The following is a 22,684-nucleotide window of genomic DNA, read 5'->3' on the forward strand; positions in this document are numbered from 1 at the left end:
AATTCACACAGAGCCCCTTTCCAGGAACTACTCTGGAGCCCCTCTCTCTCCAGGAGCTGAGCTCCAAGTTAATGGTGAAGAAACTGTGGGGGTTCCCAGGACCTTCCCTGTCCTGAGGAGACTCTTGCCTGTCCGGAGGCTGGAAACACACCCCCTTGCTCTCCGCCGGTAAGGCTTCCTGCAGTCTTGTAAACGGCAGAACCCACCGAAGTGGGCCTGGTTGTTCTCCTCTTTCTAGGAAGGAACAGGCACGCTGACTGTGATGGGCAATCAAGGAAGGCATCACTTTGCTCAAAGGTCTCAGCCTGTCCCAGAGAGAAGCAGCAGTGGGAAGGAATAGGGACAGGCGATTGTTCATCTCATGATTTCAGAGGTTAAAATAAACAAAACAAGGCAGGAGAGGGGGTGGGGTGAGATTTTACTTTTACAGGGAGAAATGTTTTGCTGGGATTTAGACTTCAACTGGCTCTGTGCATTTGAAGCAGCTCCTTAGGCTGAAGATCAGCAAATCGTGGCTGAATAATCTTGTTCCTGAACCGGTTGGGACAAGCAGGTTGACCCAACCTGGCCATTTCCCCATCCCCTACCCGCTCCACACCCTCAAGCTGCTGTACGAACAGCTCCTTGGGCCCTTGATTATGGGTCGCTAATGGACTGCAGGGAGACCACACTGGCTCCAACCTCCAGCAGCACCCAGACCTTTCCACTTACGGTTTGGTGAAGGCTTCTCCAAGCTCTTCATCAAGCTTGGGCCCAGTTAGACCTCCCAGGATTGCGGTGCAGCTGCCCCATAGGCCCTTTTCCTAACATTCATCTCACTGTCATTTTCTGGGTCTGATTTCTCTACTGGACTCTGAATTCCATGAGTCTGTCCATTTCACTCCTGGTGGTTAATGAATAAGAAATAATGGATGGGTGCATCGGAATCCTGAGTGGACAGGGTAAGGGACTCCAGAACACAGGAGGGGTCAAGGCTGGGGTCTCTGCTCAGCCAAGATGGGGCTGAATATGACACTTTCCTGTGCAAGTTCTAAGACGTGGCTTGGCCATGAAGGTCTAGAGAAGGCAGAACTGCAGAGGCAGGCCTGGCCCTCACCCAAACCCTAAGGCTGCCCTGGAGGCACAGGGGAGGGTGAGTCTGGCCCCAGGGCCTTCCCCAAGTGTTGATCTCGGAGATCGCCCCTCCCTGCCCCTTCCCTTGATTTCATCACTGACTGAAGTAGCCCAAACCGGAGATGAGGCATGGACAGAGCATCTAAACCCCTGGGCTCCAGTCCAGACTTTTCCATCTCTAGGTTAACCCCACCTTTGGACAAGGCACTTAATCCCTGTAGGTCAACAGTCTCCTCACGTGTGAAGTGAGAGGACTGGCCCAGCTAACCTACAGAGTGGATCAGGGCTCTAAAACCCCGTGAGTCCACAGTACAGGACACTGGTGACCCTAATCTAATCCCCAAGCTCAAGGTTTTGGGCGATTGGAAATGGACAGATGAGAGAGAGACAGTGGACACAGCACGTCAGGACAAAGTTGGAGGGACTTAAAGCTTATAATAGATGGTCAATAAATATCTGCTGAATAACTCAATGAATGAATGAATGAATGGTGGGGCACAAGGTGGCAGGCAAATGGGAGAAGTGCAGTTGGGTTTTGAGCAGATTGGGATCAGAAGGGCAAACTCCTGATTTCCAGCTCGTGGCTTGACAGCGGTACTGACTCTTTGTCATGAGCAGTTTGTTCCTCTTTCTCCGATCCTCTTGCCCTCAGCGTCCTCCCAAAAAGGCAGCCTGAGATGAGCTGACCACCACCCCCACAAGGCCCCTGGCCTCCACTGTCTCCAAAGCCTTTTGCTGCCCCAGCCAAGGGACAGGGGGCTGCACCTGCCCACTGAGCTGCCGGTAAAGGTGTGGCTGGGATGGCAAGGTCACAGGATTACTTCTGGAACACTCTTGAAGCACTCAAATTGCCAAGCCTCTCTCCTCTGCATCACTTCACTGAGGAGAAGTGTGGACTGAAGGGGGATTAGCTGGGGATGTGGGACACCGCGCAGCCACATCCTGGGCAGCCCAGGAGCACGGGACCTCAGAGCTCTCCAAGAAAATCCTAACGAGGCCCTGCAGACGTGTGCCTACTCCAGGGCCTGCAGATGGGCTGAGATCCTCACCAGGGCCAGGCCATTGAGCTTGCACTTAGCTCCGAGACCTGCTGGCAGGATGATGGTGCCAGCTCCCAGGGTGGGGATCACAGGCTTCCCCCTTCCCTGTCCCTCCCCATTCCAGTTTTTGGTTTGATGTCAGCCCTTCTGCACAGGGAGAGGAGAAGGAGGGAATAGGGAGGGAGGGTAACCCAGGCTCAGGATCCCTAACGCAGAGCCCCTTTAAGGCAGATAATTTGTGCTTTACACAGAGATCACTGATTCTGCTGATGAAAAGCCCACAAACAAATGCAAAACAACCAAGCAAAACAAAGATAGATCACAGTGAGTCGACAAGGGCAGGGAGGGCAGGGGTGGGTCCAGGCAGGGGTCCTCAGGGCAGGCTGGCAATGTCTCTCTCTGGAGGGGGGCCAGCTGGCTTAGGGCTGCTCTCGTTGGCTTTTCCTTCAAACATCATGACTCTGGTTTGAGATGAAGGGGAAAAAAAAAAGACAGCATTAGGGTTCCTTTCCTCATCCAGGGAAAGATCACCCCAGCCCTCATATCAGCAGGGTCCTCACCAAAACACCCTTGCATCCATTCTCCATACGAATCTGGGAAGCCCATGATTACAGCTAAGTGGGAGGGGCCGCTAGTCCCAATTTGCAGAAGAGAAAACAGGCGCCAAGTGGCAATGTGACTCCTCGGAGGCACGCAGGCCGACCAAGGCACGACGAGACTCCAGATCTCTGGCGTCTAGGCCAGGTGCCTTCTCCCGACCACACTGCCTGAAGGCGATGGAGCCACACGGGGCCATGGCTCTGCTCAAAGCCCCTTCAGACCTTTAGAAACCTCCCATGCTCTGAGAGTAAAGTCTGAAAGAGTAGAGGATAGGGGTTCCCTCTGAAGGAAAACAGCCTGAATTTGAATACCAGCCCTACTCATTCCCTGCAGGTGATTCAAGCAAGACCCTCAGCCTTTTGCTGTAGTGTAGCCGTCTAGAAGTAGTTTCCATCTGGAAGTGAGGACACAGAAAGCGTTTACACCCACAGCTGTTCCAAGCGTCCCTGCTCTGCTCCATCTGTAGCCAATCCTCTAGCCTTACATCCCATCCAAAAGGTGACAGTCCACAAATGGCTTATCCCTGAGCTCCCAATCTGTACATCCGGCTCCTTCTGCAACCTCTGCTCTTGGTTGTCTAAGTGTACTTCCAGCGTAACACGTCGAAAGCTGAGCTCTTCATTCCTGCCTTCCCCATGTGCTTCCCTCAAAGCAAAGAGCAGCATCACCCAGATACTCTGCCCCAAAGAGACCAGAACCATCGGATTCTTCATCTTCCTCTACACCCCACAGATGGGCATTTTAGCAAGCCTTCCAGCTCCACCTCCAAAATTATTCCCGATTCCCCCAGCTCCTGCTCTCCACCTCCACTGATGCCTCTCCAAGCTGGGGGGCCTCATCTCTTGCCTGCAGATGCCTCCCGAATGCCACTCTCACCCCTTTTATAAGGGAGCCAAAGGGAGCCTTTTATAAGTCAGCCCCTGACTAAGTACTCCACTTGGTGCAAAATGCTAAGTTTGAGGTGGCCTACAAGGCCCCATGTCACCTGGTCCCTGCCCATCTCTGCAGACTCATCCTTTACTCACTGCACTCACTAATGGCTCAAACACACTGACCGCTGTACTGTTCCTTGAGCAAGCATGCCTCTGCCTCAGGGCCTTTACACATGCTGTTCCCTCTGCCTGGAATGATTTTCCCCAGATCTTCATATGTCTCATCTCTTCATGTCTCTCTCACTCAGGACTCTGGGCAAATGTTGCCTTTCAATGAGATCCTCCCTGTGCATTATCCCCTCCCTTTCTCTTCCTCCTGTCAGTTTATTTTTCTTTGCACTATACCACTGCAATCTGGTGATTTGATTTTTGGGGGTTTTCTGTCTGTTTCCTGCAATTAGAATGGAAGCTCCATGAGGTAAGCAATTCACATATCCCCGGCTCTTAGAATAATTCCTGGCACATAGTTGGTGCTCAATAAATATTTGCTGAATTAATAAATGATAAATCTAAGGAGTCAGCATGTAGACCAGTGGCTGACATACAGAAATGTCTCTAAATCTTAGGTGTCATTTTAATAGCATCCTGACACTCACTGTGACCACCTGGCCTCTCAGGTACAGTGCAATGATTTTCCCCAGAAGACCTTGATGATCTTTCCACCACGCCTCCTATCCTGCCCCACCCCACACTGACAGCTCTGACCAGCCCGAGCTGTGGGCTCACGAGCAGGTTACTCAGCTTCCCTCTTTGTAAAATGAGACAGGTATATTTTACATATGTGCTTTTTAAGAAAAAAGTTAATCTTATTCCATAAAAGCCAAGTGAGTGTCATTTTCAACCTGGAAATATACTATGAGATTCTTCCAGAATTTCTCTGTAGCTCGTCAGTGGGAAAGTACCTATGAAATGTAATTTTGGCCATAATACACTGGTTGTCTGCATCAGCCAGGCACTGGGCTAGACTCTTCATATGTGTTATCTCATTCAGAACACTCCACACAAGATACTGAATATCATCTTTCTCCTACAGATAAAGACACTAGGGCTCAGGAACCAAAGGTAATTTGTCCAGGGTCATTTCAGTAGCAAGTAATGACGTCAAGATTTGAACTTTACCTCCCTTTAGGGCAGTCTTTCCCTCTCTATTATGCTCACAACAACCCTGTGAGGTAGTAGAGTGACTCTCCAAATGAGGAAACCGAGGCTCAGAAAGTTTCGGCAGTAGATGTATCACCGTCATCACCACCACCATCAGAGCTGCCCCTTCCTGAGCATGCATCCTACGAGCTACTCTGCGACAGGCTAATTCTGTCTACAGAGTACGTATTCAAGCGACCATTTAACAGATGAGGAAGTCAGGTTCAAAGCAATTAAGAACCTTGCCCAGCAGGTGACAAAATGAGGTCCTCCTTACTGGGGAATGACTGAGGTGCCCTAGCCAGGGGCCTCTCACACGCAATGACCTCGCCTTCCGAGACCCCGGGAGAGGTGCTAGGTACTCACAGCTTGAGGACAGCTGACCGTTTCCCTAGCATCACGTTCACAAAGTCTCGGTAGGAGATGGTGTCGCTGACCCCACCTGTCACCTCCGAGATCATCTTCTTCATCTCCAGGTGTGTCTTGGGGACCCCAAGCTTCTCCATCATCCTCTTTAAAGACATGAGGTCTGCCGGAGGAAGAGCAGATCCGATAAGTGGACCTGGACTGCAGGGGCTGGGTGGGGAAGGTGGTAAAGCCTCCCTCTCACACCCACACCCAGAAGGAGCCCAGAAGGATGAGCCTTTCGGGAAACTGCAGCCAATGGCCTTTTTCCTGTAGGGAGAACGAGCCCATCACGCCTTCCCTGCCCTCTTTGGAGGCAGCGTGGACCAGTGGTTAGGGACACGGGCCTCTAGAATCAGACTTGGGATGGAATTCGCCTCTGCTATTCCCAGTTGTGGGACCTGGGGCAAACCACTTAACCTCTCTGAACCCCTGCTCCCATCAGAGGTAAAATAGATTGATGGGATCACTGGGAGGGACAAAGCACAAGCAGCACCTGGCACCAAAGCAGGTGCTCAGTAATGCAGCTGCAATTCTTGATTGTGATCTTGGCGGCTCCCCAAGGTTCAGGTGAGCCATGTGCCTGCTGTTGCAGCTACCCTGCAAGTCACTGCCCAGCCAGGTGGGGTCAGGGAGGCAGCTCTCTCCACCTGCCATTCCCACCCTGCAGCTTTAGGGCACCTCCTTGCTGGAAGGGACAGGGTGCCAAAATATCCTGCAGAGCAGGAAAACCAACAAAGGAGCAAAATTCAAGAAAAACAAGGGAGGAACCAAAAAGCCACCGCACCAAGAGGAGTGGCTGCCTCTGACCTCCTGGCCTCCAAGATTGGATGTAATTTCCTCCAGATTGTTCCACAAACAATGGGGCAGCAAAGGATGGTGGCCCCAATTTTAGGGCCAGGGGAGTGGTGCGCCAGCTCACCCAAGTGGTGAGGTGGGCAGGACTGGTGCCAGGCCCCTAGGTGCCAGGATGTCCAGGGCGTTTCAAAGAAAGCTGGGCAGCGCTCTGCAGGAAGAAGTAAAAGGTCCCCCACATACTGCTGGCCAGACTCTACATCAGTAAGACCTTTCTGGAAGTAGTTTGGAAAGATGCTACAAAAGCTTTTGACCCAGAATGTCTAATTCCTGAGATGTACTCTAAAGAAATAATCAGGGATGTGGACAAAGATTCATGTACAAAGATGCTCTTCAGGGATTATCAATCATAATTAAAACTGGAGATCATCTAAATGGATGATACTAGGGTATGGGCTGAATAATTTTATAGTCCAGCAGACTGGAATATTATGCAGACATTAATATATTTCAAAAGAAAAGCTAATCGTATGTCCAAACACAAGATGTAACTGAAAAAAAAAAGAGGTTCTAAAACAATATAAAACAGCATTTGTGATCAGAACAAAGAGTGGAAGGACATAAACCAGAATGTTTATAGCAGCTATTTTTGGGAGGTGGGATCGTGGGTGACATATTTTTGTCTTTGTGCTTTGCTGTGCTTTCCAAAAAATTGGTTTTTTTTTTTTGAAAGGGGTTTTTTATCATGTAAAGAGACTGTACAGAGCAAAGATTGTACTGACAATGTGGGGTGAGGGAGACCCAGAGGGCAGAGCCAGGAGGAGGCTGGAGAGGTGGCGTCCCAAGCCTCTGGACCCCCTCAGGCATCCAGGCAGTGGGGGGCTGTGGGCAGGGAAGACTGAGCAGCTGTCGTATCCACCCCTATTCCCTTTTCCCCCCATTACTGGATAAGAAGGAGCCAGGTTATATCCATTGATGCAGGGGAATATAGCAGGAACACTTTGACACCCTATTCCAAACCCCTTTCCAAAATTGTTAATGATGAAAATTGCTAATTCCTGAGATTTACTCTAAGGAAATAATCAGGGATGTGTGTCTAATTCCTGAGATTTACTCTAAAGAAATAATCAGGGATGTGGACAAAGATTCATGTACAAAGATGCTCTTCAGCATCTTTGATAATTCCCAATTTCTTTTCCTAAAAAAAGGGTGGTGGTGGTGGAAAGTATTCAAAAGGGAGAAGAGGAAGCGAAGACAGAGGAGTGGAAATGCTGACAGTGGCCACACTGAACATTTGGGGTGAAAGGGGGGAGGATACCCATATGGAAACCAAGGGCTGGGGTCTGGGCCTGCGCCTGCCACTTAGTGACCACATGCCCCAAGCAAGTGATTCACCCTTCGGAGTCCCGGTTTCTCATCTGTACAACAGGGATAAGTAAACCCATCTCAACCATGCCATAGCATCGTGGTGAAGGTCAAGACATGATTTTGAACATGAAGGCCATGGGACAGGCATTTGTCACCCTAGCACCTGGCTGGCAGGACACAATATGGGTCTGTTGGAGAAAGAATCAAGGCACAAGAGGGGACATTGTCAGGTGACAAGCAGGACAGCATACAGATGGATGGACAGGTCCAGGGACAAAGGAAACACCAGCCCCCTGGGCCAGGGCATCAAGGGCTTGAGCGTCTCCAGCCACAGGCAGAGGCAGCACCCTCCGTCCCGCGTCCTGTAGCGCTCAGGGGGGTGAGGCTGGCGGAGGGATGAATGGGGAGAGGAGTCGGTCAGTGGATCAGGGCCCGAGGCAAAGGGGTCGTGGCCGGCTTGGCCAGGCCTGCGCACCACGGAAGCTCCGGTGTGTGCTCCTCCCCGCGGCTCCCACCCGCCCCCTGGTGGGCCTCCCTCCCTGGATCCTCACGCCCTCTACCCGCAGAACACCCTCCTCCCCCAGGCCACTCAAGGAAGGCCTCACTCACCAATCTCGCCCTCGTTGTTCAGGTCAAACTCCATGTACTTCTCTGGAAATCACAGAGTGGAAGTGGCATTAGCTTGGAAGCAGGGCTGTCCCCACAGGGCCTCGGTGACTTCCTTTTGTGTGACTGGCTAGGTGCACCGGAACCCGCCCCGTCCTCCTCGCCCCCACGCCATTTTCTCTGGAGAAAGAGTTCAACCTGCCTGCACCCCTCCCCACCGTCTCCCATGGGTGCCATGGAGAAAGGTGCCCAGGGGGCCACTGTGACCCTCTGCAGAGGAAGACAGCTGCTTCCTCCCGCGTCCCCAGCAGTGCAGGCTGGCTGCATCCGAATTGGCTGCAAAGTGACTAGAATAGATTTCTGGCCCTGGAGATGCCGATTCCGTGGGTTTGGGAAGGATGGAGCTGGGGCAGGACTGGCGTGTTTTCAGAGCATCTCAGTGATTCTCATGGCAGCCAGGTGTGGGAATCGCAGGTTTAAGGAGTTTCTGTGGTTCTGAACCTTTTGGGGTGTTGTGGGCACCAGTGAGAATCTGCTGCTCTGCTGGAAGAAAGGCCCACGGACCTGCCCCTGACCACAAGGTGTAGTGCCCAGGGGTCCACAGGCCGCCCCGAAAACCTCACCAATAGACTTGGGGCTAAAGCTCCCTGATCACGGGGGTCCACGGAGCCTCCAACAGTAAGGGAGCAATGAGCTTACTGTCTTCCCACAGGGGCTGTGCGTGCAAGCAGGCCGTGCAGCCTTGGGCAGGAAGAACCCACTCCTGCCACAGAACAGCACCCTCTACTACACAAGGAGCAGCCACCGCGAGAAAGCCATGACCTTGCGCCTCCCAGGCCACCTCTCCCCCAGCCCCTCGGCTGCACTCCCGCTGGTCTTGCCGCTCCCACCTGTTCCCCACCTGCTCCTGCTCAGGGCTGGCAGCCCCTCTGCCTGGAATGTTCCTCCCAGGTATTCTCGGGGCCCCTCCTCATGCCTTCAGGGCCCCCCCGCCTTTCTAGCGGCACCACCGCCCCCGCAGAGCACCTACTGCGCCCCCGACTGCTTTGTGCTGCTGTGAGTTCTCGTCGCTGTCTGCTCCCCTGCTAGAACACAGGCTGCTTTAGGCAGTGGCCAGCTTGTGTATCCCCAGGCCCGGAAGGGTAAGTGTGCTCATTGGGAGGTCAAATGAGTGAATGATCTGAATGAAGACTTCCAAGGTAGCAGCCTTGGGGTCCAAGTCCACCCGACAGACCCAATCCTACATCCCAGTGGAGACAGGGGGAGTGGATGTTAGACTCCCGAGACCTCTGTCCCTCCTCCCAGAGCCACTGCTGACAAGTGACCCATAGGTATCCAGAGAGAAGGGAATGGACGGCTTCTCCTCGTTCTCCCACGGGCAGCTCAGGTGGGGTGGGCGTGGGACTGGGGTGGGTGTCTTTGTTCTAGTTCTGTTCTGTTCTTTTTTTGTTTTAAATGTAAAAAGCACTGCTGCCTAATGGTTAAGAACAGGGGCTTTGGAGTGAGACCAATACGTGTTCAAGCCCCAACTCTGTCACAGGGGAGCTGTGTGACCCCAGGTAAATGACCCCACCTCCCTGAGCCTGAGTTTCTTCATCGCTAAATTAAAGATCGTGCCCTCTCCCTCCTAACAGGATTGGGCTGCTTAGGATGCTCACAGCCCAGCTTTTGAAGTGCTCCCCACAAAGTCCTGCTCAGCAGATGCGCGGGGGTCGGTGTCCTGCTGCAGGCAGCTGAGCTGCGGGCAGCGTCAGGAGTACTTGGCAGGTCTTGGCCTTGGAGCAGGGATGCTGAGGATCTGTGCCGCAGTCCCGCAGCGTGTCCAGGGCCCCCTGTACCCCGAGGGCATCTCCCGGGCAGGAAGGGTGGGCCTGTCCTGCCCCTTATGTGCATGGTTCCTCTCCTTTCGAGCTGCTGGCTGGGAACCAAGTGCCAGAGCCCAGAACAGAGGGATCTTTATGCCGCCCCTTCCCCGCGTGGCCTCCGGCTCTGTTTTCTTTTCATCCCGTGCTGCTGGGATTCAATGGGCAGAAACTCTGCCCCCTGCCCTACTGTGGTGACACAAATGTCCATTCTCCACAGGGGCTCCCGAGATGCTCCACCAGGAAGGGGGAGAAGCAAGGGCAGCTACAAAGAGCAGATTGTGTGCTGGGGCCCCGGGAGTGAGCAGGACCTGGGCGGCAGTGGCCAGGAGCCAACCTGAAGCCCACTGGGCAAGGGGGGAGAGGGGCAGGACAGGCTGGGGCCTGCAGGCGAGGCGGGAGAGGGCCTGGAGTGGCGCAGAGGCAGCGGGAGGACCCGTGTCCCCTGGCTGGGCACCTTGTCCCACAGTCTGACAGTAAAAGAGGTGTTCTGGATGAAAGGAGGGTGCAGCCTGGCCCCGTGCGGGGTGCAGGCAGAGGGCCAGCCAGCTGTCCTGGGAGGTCGGGGGTGGGGGAGATGGTGGTTGTGGCAGCCACGGCTTACCTTTGAAGGCTGCAAGCTTTTCGGGCAGGTTCTCTTCATCACTGTACTTCTGGTCACAGAGAAACTCCTGCAGAGATGACAGGCCAGTGCTGAGTTAAGGAGTCAGCAGGCAGAACTTACCAGCAGGCAGGCCCGTTGCTTCAGTGCTGCCCTCTCCCACCAGGTGGCTGGGCCTGGCCAGGCATGGCTGCCATCCTCCCACCAACCCTCAGAGGGAGAGCTGAAGAGTCCACTCTGTGGGAAGGAAGCCTGGAGGGTCTGCACTAGGAGACTAAACACCTTCAGTCAGCCTCTGAATTACCAGTGCAGGGGCCTGGGCCTCCCTCCAGGGCTCCCTGGCTCTGGGACCCGTGATGCCACGATCCCCAAGACAAGCCACCTGGTGCAGCACTAACTTCTTCAGTGTGTGACCCTAGCATGTCAATTCCTCTCTGGATCTCTATTGCCTTATCTGCCAAAGGGGTATAATTATCAGAGCTACTTCTTGAGTTTGTATGAGAATCCAAGGAGTGTGTGTGAATAATTCACAGCACAGAGCAAGTACTCGATAAACAGCAGCTACTGTATTTTTATTAGTCTCTGCTTTAGCCAGAAAATGACCGTACACTGCCCGGGAGGTCACTTACCCTCTCACCTGTGTCTCCTCTGTAAAACAGGGCTCACCTTACCCTCAGATGCTTGGAGAGACTCAAGTCCTTTCAGAACCGGGCGGGGGCAGTGGGGAGGCAGGGAGGTGTGGGAACTAAAACAGCCTCCAGAATGAAGCACTTACCCACATGATCTCTTCAGATCTCCCAGTGGGCCCAAGAGGTCTGCTATTATTTCTCCCATTTTACAGATGAGGGAATGCACACCAGAGATTCAGCTCAGCTCCATCTCACTCACAGCCTGCATCCTTAACCCTGACACTTAAAGATGGGCAGATAGTAGGCATTCCTCTGGCTTTAAAACGAAAAGCTGCCGATTAGTAAGCACCTGCTATGCTGGGCACGGTGCCAGGTTATCTTACTTGCCTTGTTGCTGATCTTCAAGCAGCCCCAGAACCTGTACTCAAATGGTAAAGAGTCCCCATCCTAGCCTTGGACTCTGAAAAACCCCTCTCTTCTGGACCTAGCTCTCATTACTGAGCCGATCAGACATGGGCATTGCTTTCCATTCATTCATTCAAGCAACAGTTTCTGAAGCAACAGTGTATACTGCTCTGCTCTAGGCATCAAGGAAGCAGGTGGGGCTGAGGTGAATAAAACAAGGTCCTTATCCTAAGATTATACGAAGGCCACGATTAAAATGATGTTAAATGTTATCTGTGTCAACCACTTGATCTGTTTCTAAATTCCTGCTGTTTCCCATTAAGTGATAACCAACTTGATGTCTCTCCGTATCCTCAGCCAGGGAACTCACTACGTTGCCAATCTGTCACATAAACCCCCAAGAGGCTTAAAGTGGCCGAGGAGAATGACAAGATCCTGAATGACAATAAAAGACTCTGGGTTTGGATCTCAGCCCCCTCCCTGCTAGCTGTGAAATGGGCACAGGATACCCCCTCGTGGGGCACCTGCCCCTCAATGGGCATAACCCACTGCGAACACTTAGCGCCAGGCTCAAACACCAGCTCTCAATAAGCAAGGGGTATGGTTACAGTGTGAGGCAGAATATGATTCCTGCAGGGGTCAAGCTCCTCCTTGCTAACTCGGCACCCTTTGACAGAGAAGAAACCCACCTGCCCACGTGGCTGCCCTCTCTGGACTGGAGGGAGTTGCACTGATTGCCCCCTGGCTTTTGGTTGATTTGGAACCTGGGCCTGTTAGACTCCAGGACCTGTGCCTCCAGCAGCCTGGGAAGGAACAGCCCCAGGACTTGTGGGGTCCAGCTGGCTTGGCCACAGCCTCACTTGGGGCTGCCTCCACTTAGCTGCAGCAAGACCCCTTCTCCTCAGCCTGGGAGGCTCCCCACTCCTGGCCGGCTCTGTCCCTTCCTCTTGGCTCCGCCTCACAGTTCTTCTCCAGTGCCGCCCCTGCCCCATTCTCTGACCAAAAGTAGGACAATGAACTGTTGTCTGTGACCCTGAACAAACCAGGCACCTCCTGGGGTCACAGTTCCCATATCTGTCCAGCAGAGGCACACATAGCTCAGTGGTTCCCAGGCTTTGGGCTAAGGCTGAAAGAAACATTTCCCAAAAAATTAAAGATAGGGGGAGGTGCTAATACAGCGCTGCCAAGTTTAAATTTTGTCAAGACTATAAACAATTACCATCAACTGCTGTCATGAGTTCAGAAAAGGACATTTTGTAAGAGTAGGAAGTTCATCACCTCAGAATTTAAACATGGACTCCATTTAGCCTACATTCAGCTCACTAGGTTGCCCCCGTGTTCCTTTCACTTTGCCACTTTAGGAACTGGGAAACCTTCGTGAGGAGGCAGGAGGGCACAGGCAGGGCACCCACGTTCTGGTCAACCAGAAATCCTGCACCAGCCTGGAGCCTGTCTGTAATAGGTACCAACCACCTCTAGGGATCCAGGCAGGCTTGGTTCACGGGGCAGGACACGGTCCCTGGTCTTGGAGACAAATCACACGCAGACAAATCCAGAACAATAAAACAGTGACTGGGAGCAAGGACCAGAGCTCGAGGGAACCCGGAGGGCAGCTCTCAGCACGCATGGCCCCTGGGGGGTGGGGTCCAGAATGATTGTCTTTTCCCTGATGACGCCAGTTTTTGCTTTGCACTTACCTCCATTGAACAAACTATTTCTTTGTGTCCCCCGGAGCCTCCCCACTAGAGCGGGCACCTCAGCCACTCTGACCTCCTTTCTATGCTGCCCCACGGCCAGGCTCATGGCATCTTGGGACCTTTGCTCTAGCTGTGCCCCCTGCCTGGAGTGCTCAGCCCCACATACCTGCAAGGCTTTCTCCCTCCCCACCTTCAAGCCATGGCTCAACTGTCCCTTCTCAGTGAGGCCACCCTACCGCTGCAGTCCCCTGCCTCCACTTCCAATCTGCCTTATCTTCCTGGGCACCTCCTTTTACTTCACAGGATGAATTGCTTCCTAACATAATTTACACTGCAACTGCTTATTAAGGGCATTGCCATTGCCTGGCTCCCCCTGCTAGACTGTAGGTTCCACATAGGGTGATCAATAAATATCTGCAGGATGAGTGAGTGAATTGAGACTCTGAGAAGATAAATAACTTGATCAAAGCAGCACAGACAGCGAGTGGCTGAGCTGGAGGCTGCCTGGGTTCCCTCCTTGTGCAGAGGTGAGTGAAACTGACCCAAGGAAGCGGGCACTGGAAGTATGCTGAGAGGAGGAGGCAGGTCCTTGGCAACAGAATCTAGAAGGACGTTTTTACTGTCACATGTCCCAGGGATGCCTAGTACTCAGCAGTGCCCCGTGTATAGTGGGCGCTCGATAGACGTCTGTCGAATGAGTGGAGAAGCCTGCCATTTAGCCCAGAATTAGCCCCTCCGCTCTCCCCCCTCAGGTGGTAAGATGGCTCTGCAAGAGTGAGTATATGTGATGGACACTGGAGGGGACTTAGAGGCTGGAACCGCATTTTTCCCTAGAGCCCAAAATGACAAATGCTTGAGCCCCAGAGTGACCAGGGGTGAGGGAAGCAGCTGACCCTTTTGTGCGTGGGCAGGCAGCCCTTGCTGACCCTGGGCTTAGGACGGCTGTGTGGACCATGCCCGTGGCAGGAGGCCGGGGACAGGCCGGCAGGCAGGCCCAGGCGCAGGCGTTCCTCTGGCTGCGCTGCCCATTCCCACCCCACCTGCAAGCTTTGGGTTCTGGGTTCCTGCTCAGGCACAGCCCAGTTTCCTCCCTCCAGGCGTCTCCCCCAATACTCTTGCCCAGCTCAGGGCACAGCCATGCCCAGTGGGCAGGTCCCTATCTGTCCAGACTCCAGGACCCCCAGCTGCCCTGACTCTGGGTCCCCAGGTGGAGGAAACAGAGACAGAAGCCACCCCAGATGTTCGGAAGTAAAGCAAAAGAAACAAGAAGAGCCAGCTGGGGGCAGAAGGCCTGGCTTTGAACACGCCAGAGCCGCCTGGGACCCACTTTGTTTGTCCGCGCCTTGGTTTCCTCATCCGTAGGAAGGATAAAAAGATCTCAGGCTTGTTCTGAGAATTACAGTAGGTAAGTAAATAGGTGTAAAGTGTTTAACACACTTAGAAAATGCTACATAAAGTTAGCTATTTATTATTCTCTTCTAACATTCAGATCCGAACAGCGCATTTATAACCCCCAGAGCGCATCACCCAGACTATCATCAATTAAACAGACTAGGAAGCAAACCCCCTCCCACAGCTTCTGCTGGGTATGATTTCTCCTTCCCCTTTCTGGATATCCCCAGTTGACAGATGGGACAACTGAGGCAGGGAGGTTGCTTAGCTCAAGATCACAACATTTTAGCAAATACCAAGGTCTACCTCCCTTCACCAGCTCAGCTCCCTCCCTACCCCAAACAGAGAAGGTGGCCAAGCCAAAACCAGGCAAAGAAAGTCAATACTGGTAGTTACCTTTCCTCTTGGGCAGCTGCAGAAGGAGGTTATTCTGGAGGCCAGGGAACCACTCTATAGCCCACTGGGGGTGTGTTAGGTGTGTGCACGGTGTACTCTACCCCTATCCCCTTCTCCCACTCCTGCCCACTGTCCCAAAAGACAAGATTTTATTTTCCCAGCTGCAGAAACTGCTATCAGGCCTCCAGGTGTGAGGGGTACAGAGGGCCCTTGGGCTCTGAGAGGGGCTACTGATACGCAGAGGGGCAAGTCTGGAGGCCTTGGTGGGCTGGTAAGCCCCTGGCAGAGAGCCAGGAAGTGCAAGCAGGCAGGGGCCTGGAGGGGAACACAGGAAGCCATGGGCCAAACAGTTGCTCCTCAAGCTAGAGTGTCCACAGCAAGGCCAGGAAGGGGGCGGGGCTGCTGAGACACCCAGCCCGTTACAGAACCCAGAGGGCGCTCCTCAGAGCATCCAGCCTGTCCTCTTTGCAATAGCTGAGGAAACTGAGCCCCAGAAGGAAAAGGTCTTGCCTTTCAGTAGTCAGAAACCCCACACGAATGCCCTGAGTGTGGGGTGTGTGGGGTAGAGAGGTGGGGGAGGGAGGCTGAGTCAGTTGCCTGGATTCAAATCCCGGCTCCAGCACTTCCTACTCTGTGGTCCTAGGCAACTTGCTTCAGCGCTCTGGGCCTCAGTTTCCTCAGGCGTAAAATGGGATCATAATAGACCTTCTCACTGGGCTGGGGTAAGGACTAGATGAGCTAACTGCAGAGAAAAAGGCTGGTTCCTAACATACTTACTAAGTGTTAGCAATTATTTTTATGTGTTTGGATTACCCAAATGCAAGCCATATCGAGAGACGAGTGTGAGCAAGGTTAGGGCAGAGAAGAGACCCACCTACAGTTCTCTTTGTCCCACATGGTGCCACAAAGTTGGTGAGCCTTGACTCTCTCACCACCCTCATCAAGGGCAAGCTTTGCTTTGTCCTTAGACACCAGGCTCACCTGGCAGTGATGCGCCGTCCACACCGGACCCAGTGCTCCCATCTCGGCCCCGGGGACAGTACCCGCAGCCACACCTGCTCACTGCTGCCTCTCTTGGCCACTACAACCTCTGATGCACATCAGGATCTCCCTGCGCCCTGGGATCCCCACCCAAGGCTCATGCCCCGGAGGCCATACTTCCCAAACCAGCAGAGGTTGGCAGCCCCTGCTGTGTCCTGGGCGTCCGGACCCCTGCCACCTGCCTGCTGCTGCCCGCCCAGCCTGGCTCTCTTCCTGGGCTGGTACCTCTAGCACCTGCTCGCAGATGCTTGCTCCCGGCCCTCCAGGCTCGTCTTTATGTATTAGCTGCAGCAGAATTTTGGGACAGGCAGATACCACCATCTTGGAACCATCCAATGGGCTGGTGGCTGAAGCCCTGGGTGAAAATCCTAAGGACAGGCGGCACCATACCAGACTGTGATGCTTTGGACACTGTCCACAAGCTCTTAAAGGGCCAGGGCCAGGCCACAAATTCTCAGCCTGGTGCCTGGCGCGTAGCAGGAGCCTGTAACGTGCACCCACAAGGACAGCAGGCTCACATTCCCCATGGCAGCTCCAGGGCCTCGTCTGGACACTGCAGCCTCGCCAATAGATGTGGCAGCTGCAGAAAAACACACGACTGACTACACAGATGAGGCAGACCCTGCAGAAATTCCATCTCCTGCTTCCTGTGACAAGGCCATACCAAGGTCGAGACCGGCTGGACCTGTGGGGACACTGAATCCTTGGAGGCTCACGTGGCTGCTTATCACCATCTCCCTTATAATATATTAAGGAAGAGCAAGAGAGACGGGTGGCTGGTGATGCTAACAGGGCACATTCACCAGGGCTGGGATAGGGCAGCAATGCCAGTACACAGGAAAAGACACACACCGGCATAGTGCCTGGGTCAGGTCTCAGGGGTCCCCCTGCTGGGGGAAGGGCTGGGGACATATAACCCTTGAGCAGAGATACCTAGCCTGCCCTGCCCAGCTCTTCCTAGCACAGATGGTATGTAGGTTATGAAACAGCCATTATAATGATACCTAAACGGTACAGGGAATGCTAAGTGCCCTTCATTTGACCCAGGAGGGCTGCGAGGGTGAGACAGCAGCCAGAGATCCTTATCCACTGAAGTAGGAGAGGGCTGTGTCACAGCTAGGCCATGGCCACCTGGTGGACCGGGGCCAGGGCGGGCCACAGGTGGTGTCTGGAGTCAGAACCCCGGCTCTACCACTTCCTGGCTGGGTGACCTTGGGCAGGTGACTTCACCTGGCTGAGCCTCTGTTTCTTCATGTCTAAAGCGGGAGACCTAGTAATCCTTGTAAACATCCAGATTCACGTTAGGCATCTATCTAATTAAGCGCTTCATTCAGGAGTCAGCAAGATGCTGCATGTCAAGCACTGGGCACCGAGCAGAGGCGCCATTCATGTTATTTTGATAAAGATCCTGGCCTACAGCAGGCTTAGGCTGCAGCCGTCACTGTCCCTGGGGCCCCTCCTGCTCAGTCCCAAGGGTAAGGGCACTCTGAGGGGCACCCACCCAACCCCACCACTTCTCTCTGTCCCTGTGGGAAGCAGGAGAGAATTTGTCCCATTGCCATATAAGGCCAGGCCTGGCTGGCCTGGGGTCACCTGTCATGCCATCAGGGCGCAGAGAATGTCAGCTATGCTGGGGGAGTAGGAGGCGCGCGCCAGTCCTGCCTGCTCCAGTAGTGCAGAGAACGCAAGTGCGTGCACACAGGGCATGGAGGTGGGGGCAGGCACCCACAGAGGAGACCCAGTCAAGTTCAGAGACTGAGAGTACAGACTGGCTTCAAGTTATGGCCGTTTAAACCGCAGCAATTTACTCCACCCGAGTCTCATTTGATTAGACCCTCACAGGATTAGAGTGAGCATGTAGTGAGATAATGCCCGAAGCTCACCTGGCACACTGCCCGACACATGCCAAGGGCTCAGACAGTGATAGCAAAAACTACAGTGAAACCAAACAAGTGGGTCTCCATACAGTCCCAACAGGACCTCGAGGTCCACCCCTGTCTCGTTCTGTTTTCACTCCTGAAGCCCTTATAATAACAATAGCTAAGACTGGGCTCCTTTGCTGTCCTCTGTAGGGAAATGGGAGGAGAAAGGTCCCAGCGGACCTGGGGTGCTGGCCCAGAGAAGGCTCCAGAGCGGCCAGCCAGGTTGGGCTCTGCCCCAGACGGCACGGTAAACAAACACATGCAGTGAGGAAGGCATGAAACCCGGTCCTCTGGGCCTTCCTGCTTCCAAAGGGTCACTGGGTGGCTGCTCAGCTCAGCCCCCAAAAAGCCCTGCTCCAGTGGGGCTGCACCCCTAACAAAGGCAGTCTGGGCTGCCAAAATGTTCCCCTCTAAAATCTGCCCACCCCAGGGGACTTCCCCTGTGGCTACAGCATTGGGTGGAATGAGCTCAGACCCCCAAACAGAGCGACTGCCTCAGAGTCTGCAAAGGGGTCCCGTCTGCTCATCCCCCCGATTGTTGCGGGGACTCGGAGCAGAGCGGGGATCGCTGCTCCCATCTCAGGCAGGGGAAGATCAAGGTTCTGTCCAACAAAGGGGTCTGGCCCGGGCTGAGCAGGCAGCATGGGCCCGGCCTATCTCAGATCTTGCCCCTGGGTTTCCACTCCCTGAAGCTTTAAGCCCCAAACAAACCGATGATAACAATCAAAACAGCAGCCAGCTCTCCTACCTGCTTTACATAGACGATCACGCTGAAAATAGATTATCATGCTGAAAAATCACAACCACCAGACTATCATTATCTCAAGTGGCTTGGCAAAGGTCATAGAGCCTGAGTACTCTGCCCCCGTCCCCCCATTTCATGACTGAACTGTGGTGGGCCACCTTGACCTACTGCGTGGGAAGCAGATCTCGCTTCTGGTTTGATGCTGGAGCTGAAGCCTTCCTCCAGGAAACCTGAGCCCCAGACCTGAGCCCAGCAGCAGCCTGGGCTCACATGGTGGGATTCAGAATAGCATCCAGGCAGGGGAAGGACACTAGACTTCAAGCTCTGCCACTGGCTTCTGTGTGGCCTTGGCCAGCTGCTTGCCCTCTCTGGGCTTTGGGGTCCTAAGGTAGTTCAACACAGCCCCTTTTTGCTCACCTTCCCCAGGCCCAGTGCTGTCCACATCAGCCTGAGACCAGCAGATCTCCCTTTTCTGAGCTAAAGCCAGTCCGCCTCCCCAAGCAACCCTGTAGCCTCCTCCTGGGTTGCCCCCCAAAAGGCAGGTTTGGCACGGAAAGTCTTATACACTCTTAGCTCCTGTGGTTTGTCCAACTACACTCCCCACTCCCTATCTCCAGCTGTCTCTGGCTCAGGGTCATGGTGGCTGTGGGTGGATTCAGCCAGCTTGGAACCTGCCCGGCCCAGTGGCCCAGGGAGCTGTATGAGGTCAGGGTTCCAGGCTCCTGTCCAAAGGGCAAGAGCAGACAAGGCCAAGGCTGAGCCAGCTGCAGAGTGACCTGGGAGGGAGCCCGGCAGCTGGACCCCCAACAGCTCCCACCAGTTGTCCACACTCCCTTTCAGCTGTGCTCAAATTGGCACCAAGAGGCAAGGTAAGGGTGGCACTGAGGCGTCCGGAGTTTGTTTAGAAGGACCCTGGGGTCCTCAGAGCTCTCCATGGATGGCCAGTGGAATAAAATCAGAGAGGCTGTGTAGTTTTGGCAGAGGGCATCAAGACTGCAAGCCCCTGGCAAGAGAAAATACTGCAACTGCCACAGCCCCAGGACCCACTTCCACACAGGCTCCACCAGGACCCTGGCTCATTCTCTTCCCACTTTTGGACTCTGAGCTGGGCTCAGACCCTGGGTGCCCAGTGGCCAGAGGGAGCCAGCAGGGGGAATGCCCAGTCTGGTATCAGTAGGCAAACCTCTGCAACCAGTCAGGAAGGAACTTGAGGGACGCCCTCCTCAAGTAATAATTATAGATCCATCCAGAGATCTTCCCTTGTACCCATGCCAGACAGAGTGCACACCAGGCCTTGCCGCAGTGAGCCCTCCCAGTGACTCTGGGCTCTGTGCTGAGAGGTCCTGGCTGAAGACAGCAGAGCTGGTACATGATGGAGACCCTAGAGCCACAGATTGTGCTGCCTTTGAGTTTGGCCAATCCAGGCCCTAACACTCTTCCTTATCTTCTAGAATTTATCTGGTCATTAAGCAAACGTTTATGGAGCTTCTACTCTGTGCCTGGCAAGGGCCAGAAAGGATTTCTTCATAGAAATTCACCAGGATTGTATATCAAGGGCACTACAGTTTAAAGAAGAAGTCCACCAGGACCAGCAAGAAAAGCGTCAAGTCTCTAAAGGCATCTTTCCTAAAAGTTGGAGTGAAAAAGAGTCATGTGGGTGGGATGGGGGTGGGCAGGAGGCCAGCGTTTTCTGTGGTGGAGGGAACACCCTCCCGGAGGCTGGAGCTGGGAGCCCCGGGTTCCATCAGCAGCCTGGCCCGGGCTTGCTGTGCCATCCCAGGGCAGCCCCTCGCCTCTCCGGCCCCCTCCCCTCCCTCGGCCCCGAGACACCAGGAGTCCGTGCCGGCGCCAGATCCCTGCGGCTGGTCCCAGGCAGCCCGGGCCAGCGGCGCTCGGGCCGTACCTCGCTAAGAGTTACAACTTGCAACCCGAGACGCCCGAGCGGGTGGAGGAGGACCTACCTGGAGTCGGAGGCACAAGGGCCGGGCGGCGGGAGGAAACGGGGGAAAGCCCGGGGGCGGAGGAGGAAGGGGGTCCATTCTGCCGCAGGCATAGCCTCGCAGACGGAGGTGGGCCCCGGGGCCTTGGGAGATTTGGGGACGGGCGGCGCGCGGTTCCGGCGACTCTCGAGCGGCCCTGCGCGGCGGGGCCGGAGAGCGGGGGTGGCCGCGCGCGCTTACCCTGTTGATCTCGGCCAGCCTCCTCTCCTGCCGGGCTTTGAGCAGGCCGTACGCCTTCCCTCCTGGAGGAGACAAAGAGGCGGCCGGGGAGGCGGGGGGCTCCCCAGGCCGCGCGCCGCGGACCCCGCCGTCCGCCCCGTCCGCGCAGGTGGCGGGCGGGGGACACGGCGCCGCGGGCAGCGGGACCGCAGCCGGGGCGGGCAGGGTGCTGGGCGGTGGCGGGGGGGGGCGGCACCTACCTTGGAACCTGTTGCTGAGCGCGACCGACATCGTGAACACGAGGCTCCCGCCGGCTCCGGGCTGCGCGGCCGCGGCGACGGACGAAGAGCGCCAGGCGCCTGGTCCGAGCTCCGGCGGCGGGTGGCGAGGGACGAGGGCGGAGGGCTGCGCGGCGGCCGGACACACCCTCCCGCCCGCCCGCCCCGCCCGCCTCCCCTCCCGCTGCGGCCGCGGGCATCAAGGCGGCTATTATGCGGGCCGCCGAGCCGCCGGCCGGCCCCTCTGCTGGAGGACGCGGAGAATGCGCCGGGTGCCTAGCCCTGCGCCCCGCGGGCCCTCGACCAGCCCCTGCGGCGCTCCGAGCCGCGGTTCCCCCGGAAGGCAGGCGGGACGTCCTTAGTACGCACTTGGGGGCGGCTGTAAGGGTGACACGCGTCCCCAGCGGCAGGCAGCAAGCGCCCCCGGAGCCGAGGCTGCTGCGTGCCCGTTGGAGCGCTTCTAGAGGGAAAAGGCTTTCCCCACCTTGATTTCGAACTCTTGAAAGAAAAATAAAAACTGTTTTTGTTGCAAAAATGCATAACGACAAAGTGCCACTAGGACATCAGTGACGCTTTGAATCAATTAGAACGAATTGGTATTTTGTGCGTAACACCTACTTCTTGAGCACTCACTGTGCACCAGGCACTTGCCAGGTCAGTACAGGATATATTTATGTCATCAAGTTCTCAAAACTCTATCAAATAAGGCTTATTCCCGTTTAACAGAAAAGAAATGTCGGGAAGCTGAAGCCTGGAGTCCACTGGGACGATAAACCGAGGCTCCTGAGGAGCCGGGCCCAGCATGCGGGAAGCAGCGCTGGTTACAGGGCAATCCGGAAGTCTCTGGTCCAAATCAGGATGAGATCTGGGAAGCCTCCTTCCCCACAGACTTGTCTCCATCTTGACCCCTAGGATTGGGATCCTGCCACCAGCTCACCCTTTTTCTGTGGTTGCCCCAGGAAGGGCAGAGGTCAGGGTGTCCCAGGGGAGGGGGAAGGGCAGAACGGGACACCCCACGGTGGGTTTTAATGCCAGGACAGCAGTTCAGGGAGCAGCCTCGACCTCCCAGCATGGTAAGGACCTACTTTTCCTAGGTTCCTCTCTTGTGTCCATTCACCCCTAAGGTTTGGAACTGGCCAAGCTGTGTGACGTTGAGCAAAGCACTTGACCTATCTGAGCCTATCTCCTGACCTGCAGAATGGAGGAAACAAGGACTTCTCACCACGTAGAGGCTATTGTAACTTTTATTACTTTCAGGGTGGTTTAAGCAGATAATAAAAGCTTGGAGGGGAGAAGGGCTTAGGAGTTTCAACCCTTGGTTGATGGGAAATGTTCTATCTGGCAGCCAGAGACAGGAGCTGACTTAGAAGGGGCCCTCATGGCACACTTCCCAGGGCAGGCTCAGGAGGCTCGTGCCCTGGCCAGTTGGGCTGGTTGGTCCTAGTCAGCCATTCTGCGGGGCAGGCCCACCCCACCTCCCACTGCTCAGCTGCTGGGCTGCATCCCCAACCAGATGTTCAACAGCTGCCACATTCCACCCTGCCGCAGCCCCACCTCT

The 22,684-nt window shown here is 54.9% G+C and overlaps 1 protein-coding gene across 3 annotated transcripts; it reads right to left on the reverse strand.

Moving 5' to 3' along the window:
- Window positions 1–394: 394 nt before the first annotated feature.
- On the reverse strand, window positions 395–21,269 carry AIF1L (allograft inflammatory factor 1 like). 3 transcript variants are annotated; one of them, XM_037007902.2, is made up of 7 exons: window positions 21,109–21,269; window positions 20,870–20,931; window positions 10,466–10,532; window positions 8,003–8,044; window positions 6,153–6,236; window positions 5,192–5,354; window positions 395–2,614 (listed from the first exon to the last, which is right to left on the reverse strand). In XM_037007902.2, exons 1-7 carry the CDS (start codon window positions 21,137–21,139, stop codon window positions 2,527–2,529), a joined length of 537 nt encoding a protein of 178 aa, XP_036863797.2. In that variant the 5' UTR covers window positions 21,140–21,269; the 3' UTR covers window positions 395–2,526. The 3 variants fall into 3 exon arrangements, with proteins under 3 accessions (XP_036863797.2, XP_036863799.1, XP_036863800.1); XM_037007904.2 differs by lacking the exon at window positions 6,153–6,236 and having other exon boundaries at window positions 1,518–2,614; window positions 21,109–21,266; XM_037007905.2 differs by lacking the exons at window positions 6,153–6,236; window positions 20,870–20,931 and having other exon boundaries at window positions 1,518–2,614; window positions 21,109–21,256.
- Window positions 21,270–22,684: the final 1,415 nt, after the last annotated feature.

This window comes from Manis javanica, chromosome 2 (assembly GCF_040802235.1).
Source record: "Manis javanica isolate MJ-LG chromosome 2, MJ_LKY, whole genome shotgun sequence".
NCBI lineage: Eukaryota > Metazoa > Chordata > Mammalia > Pholidota > Manidae > Manis > Manis javanica.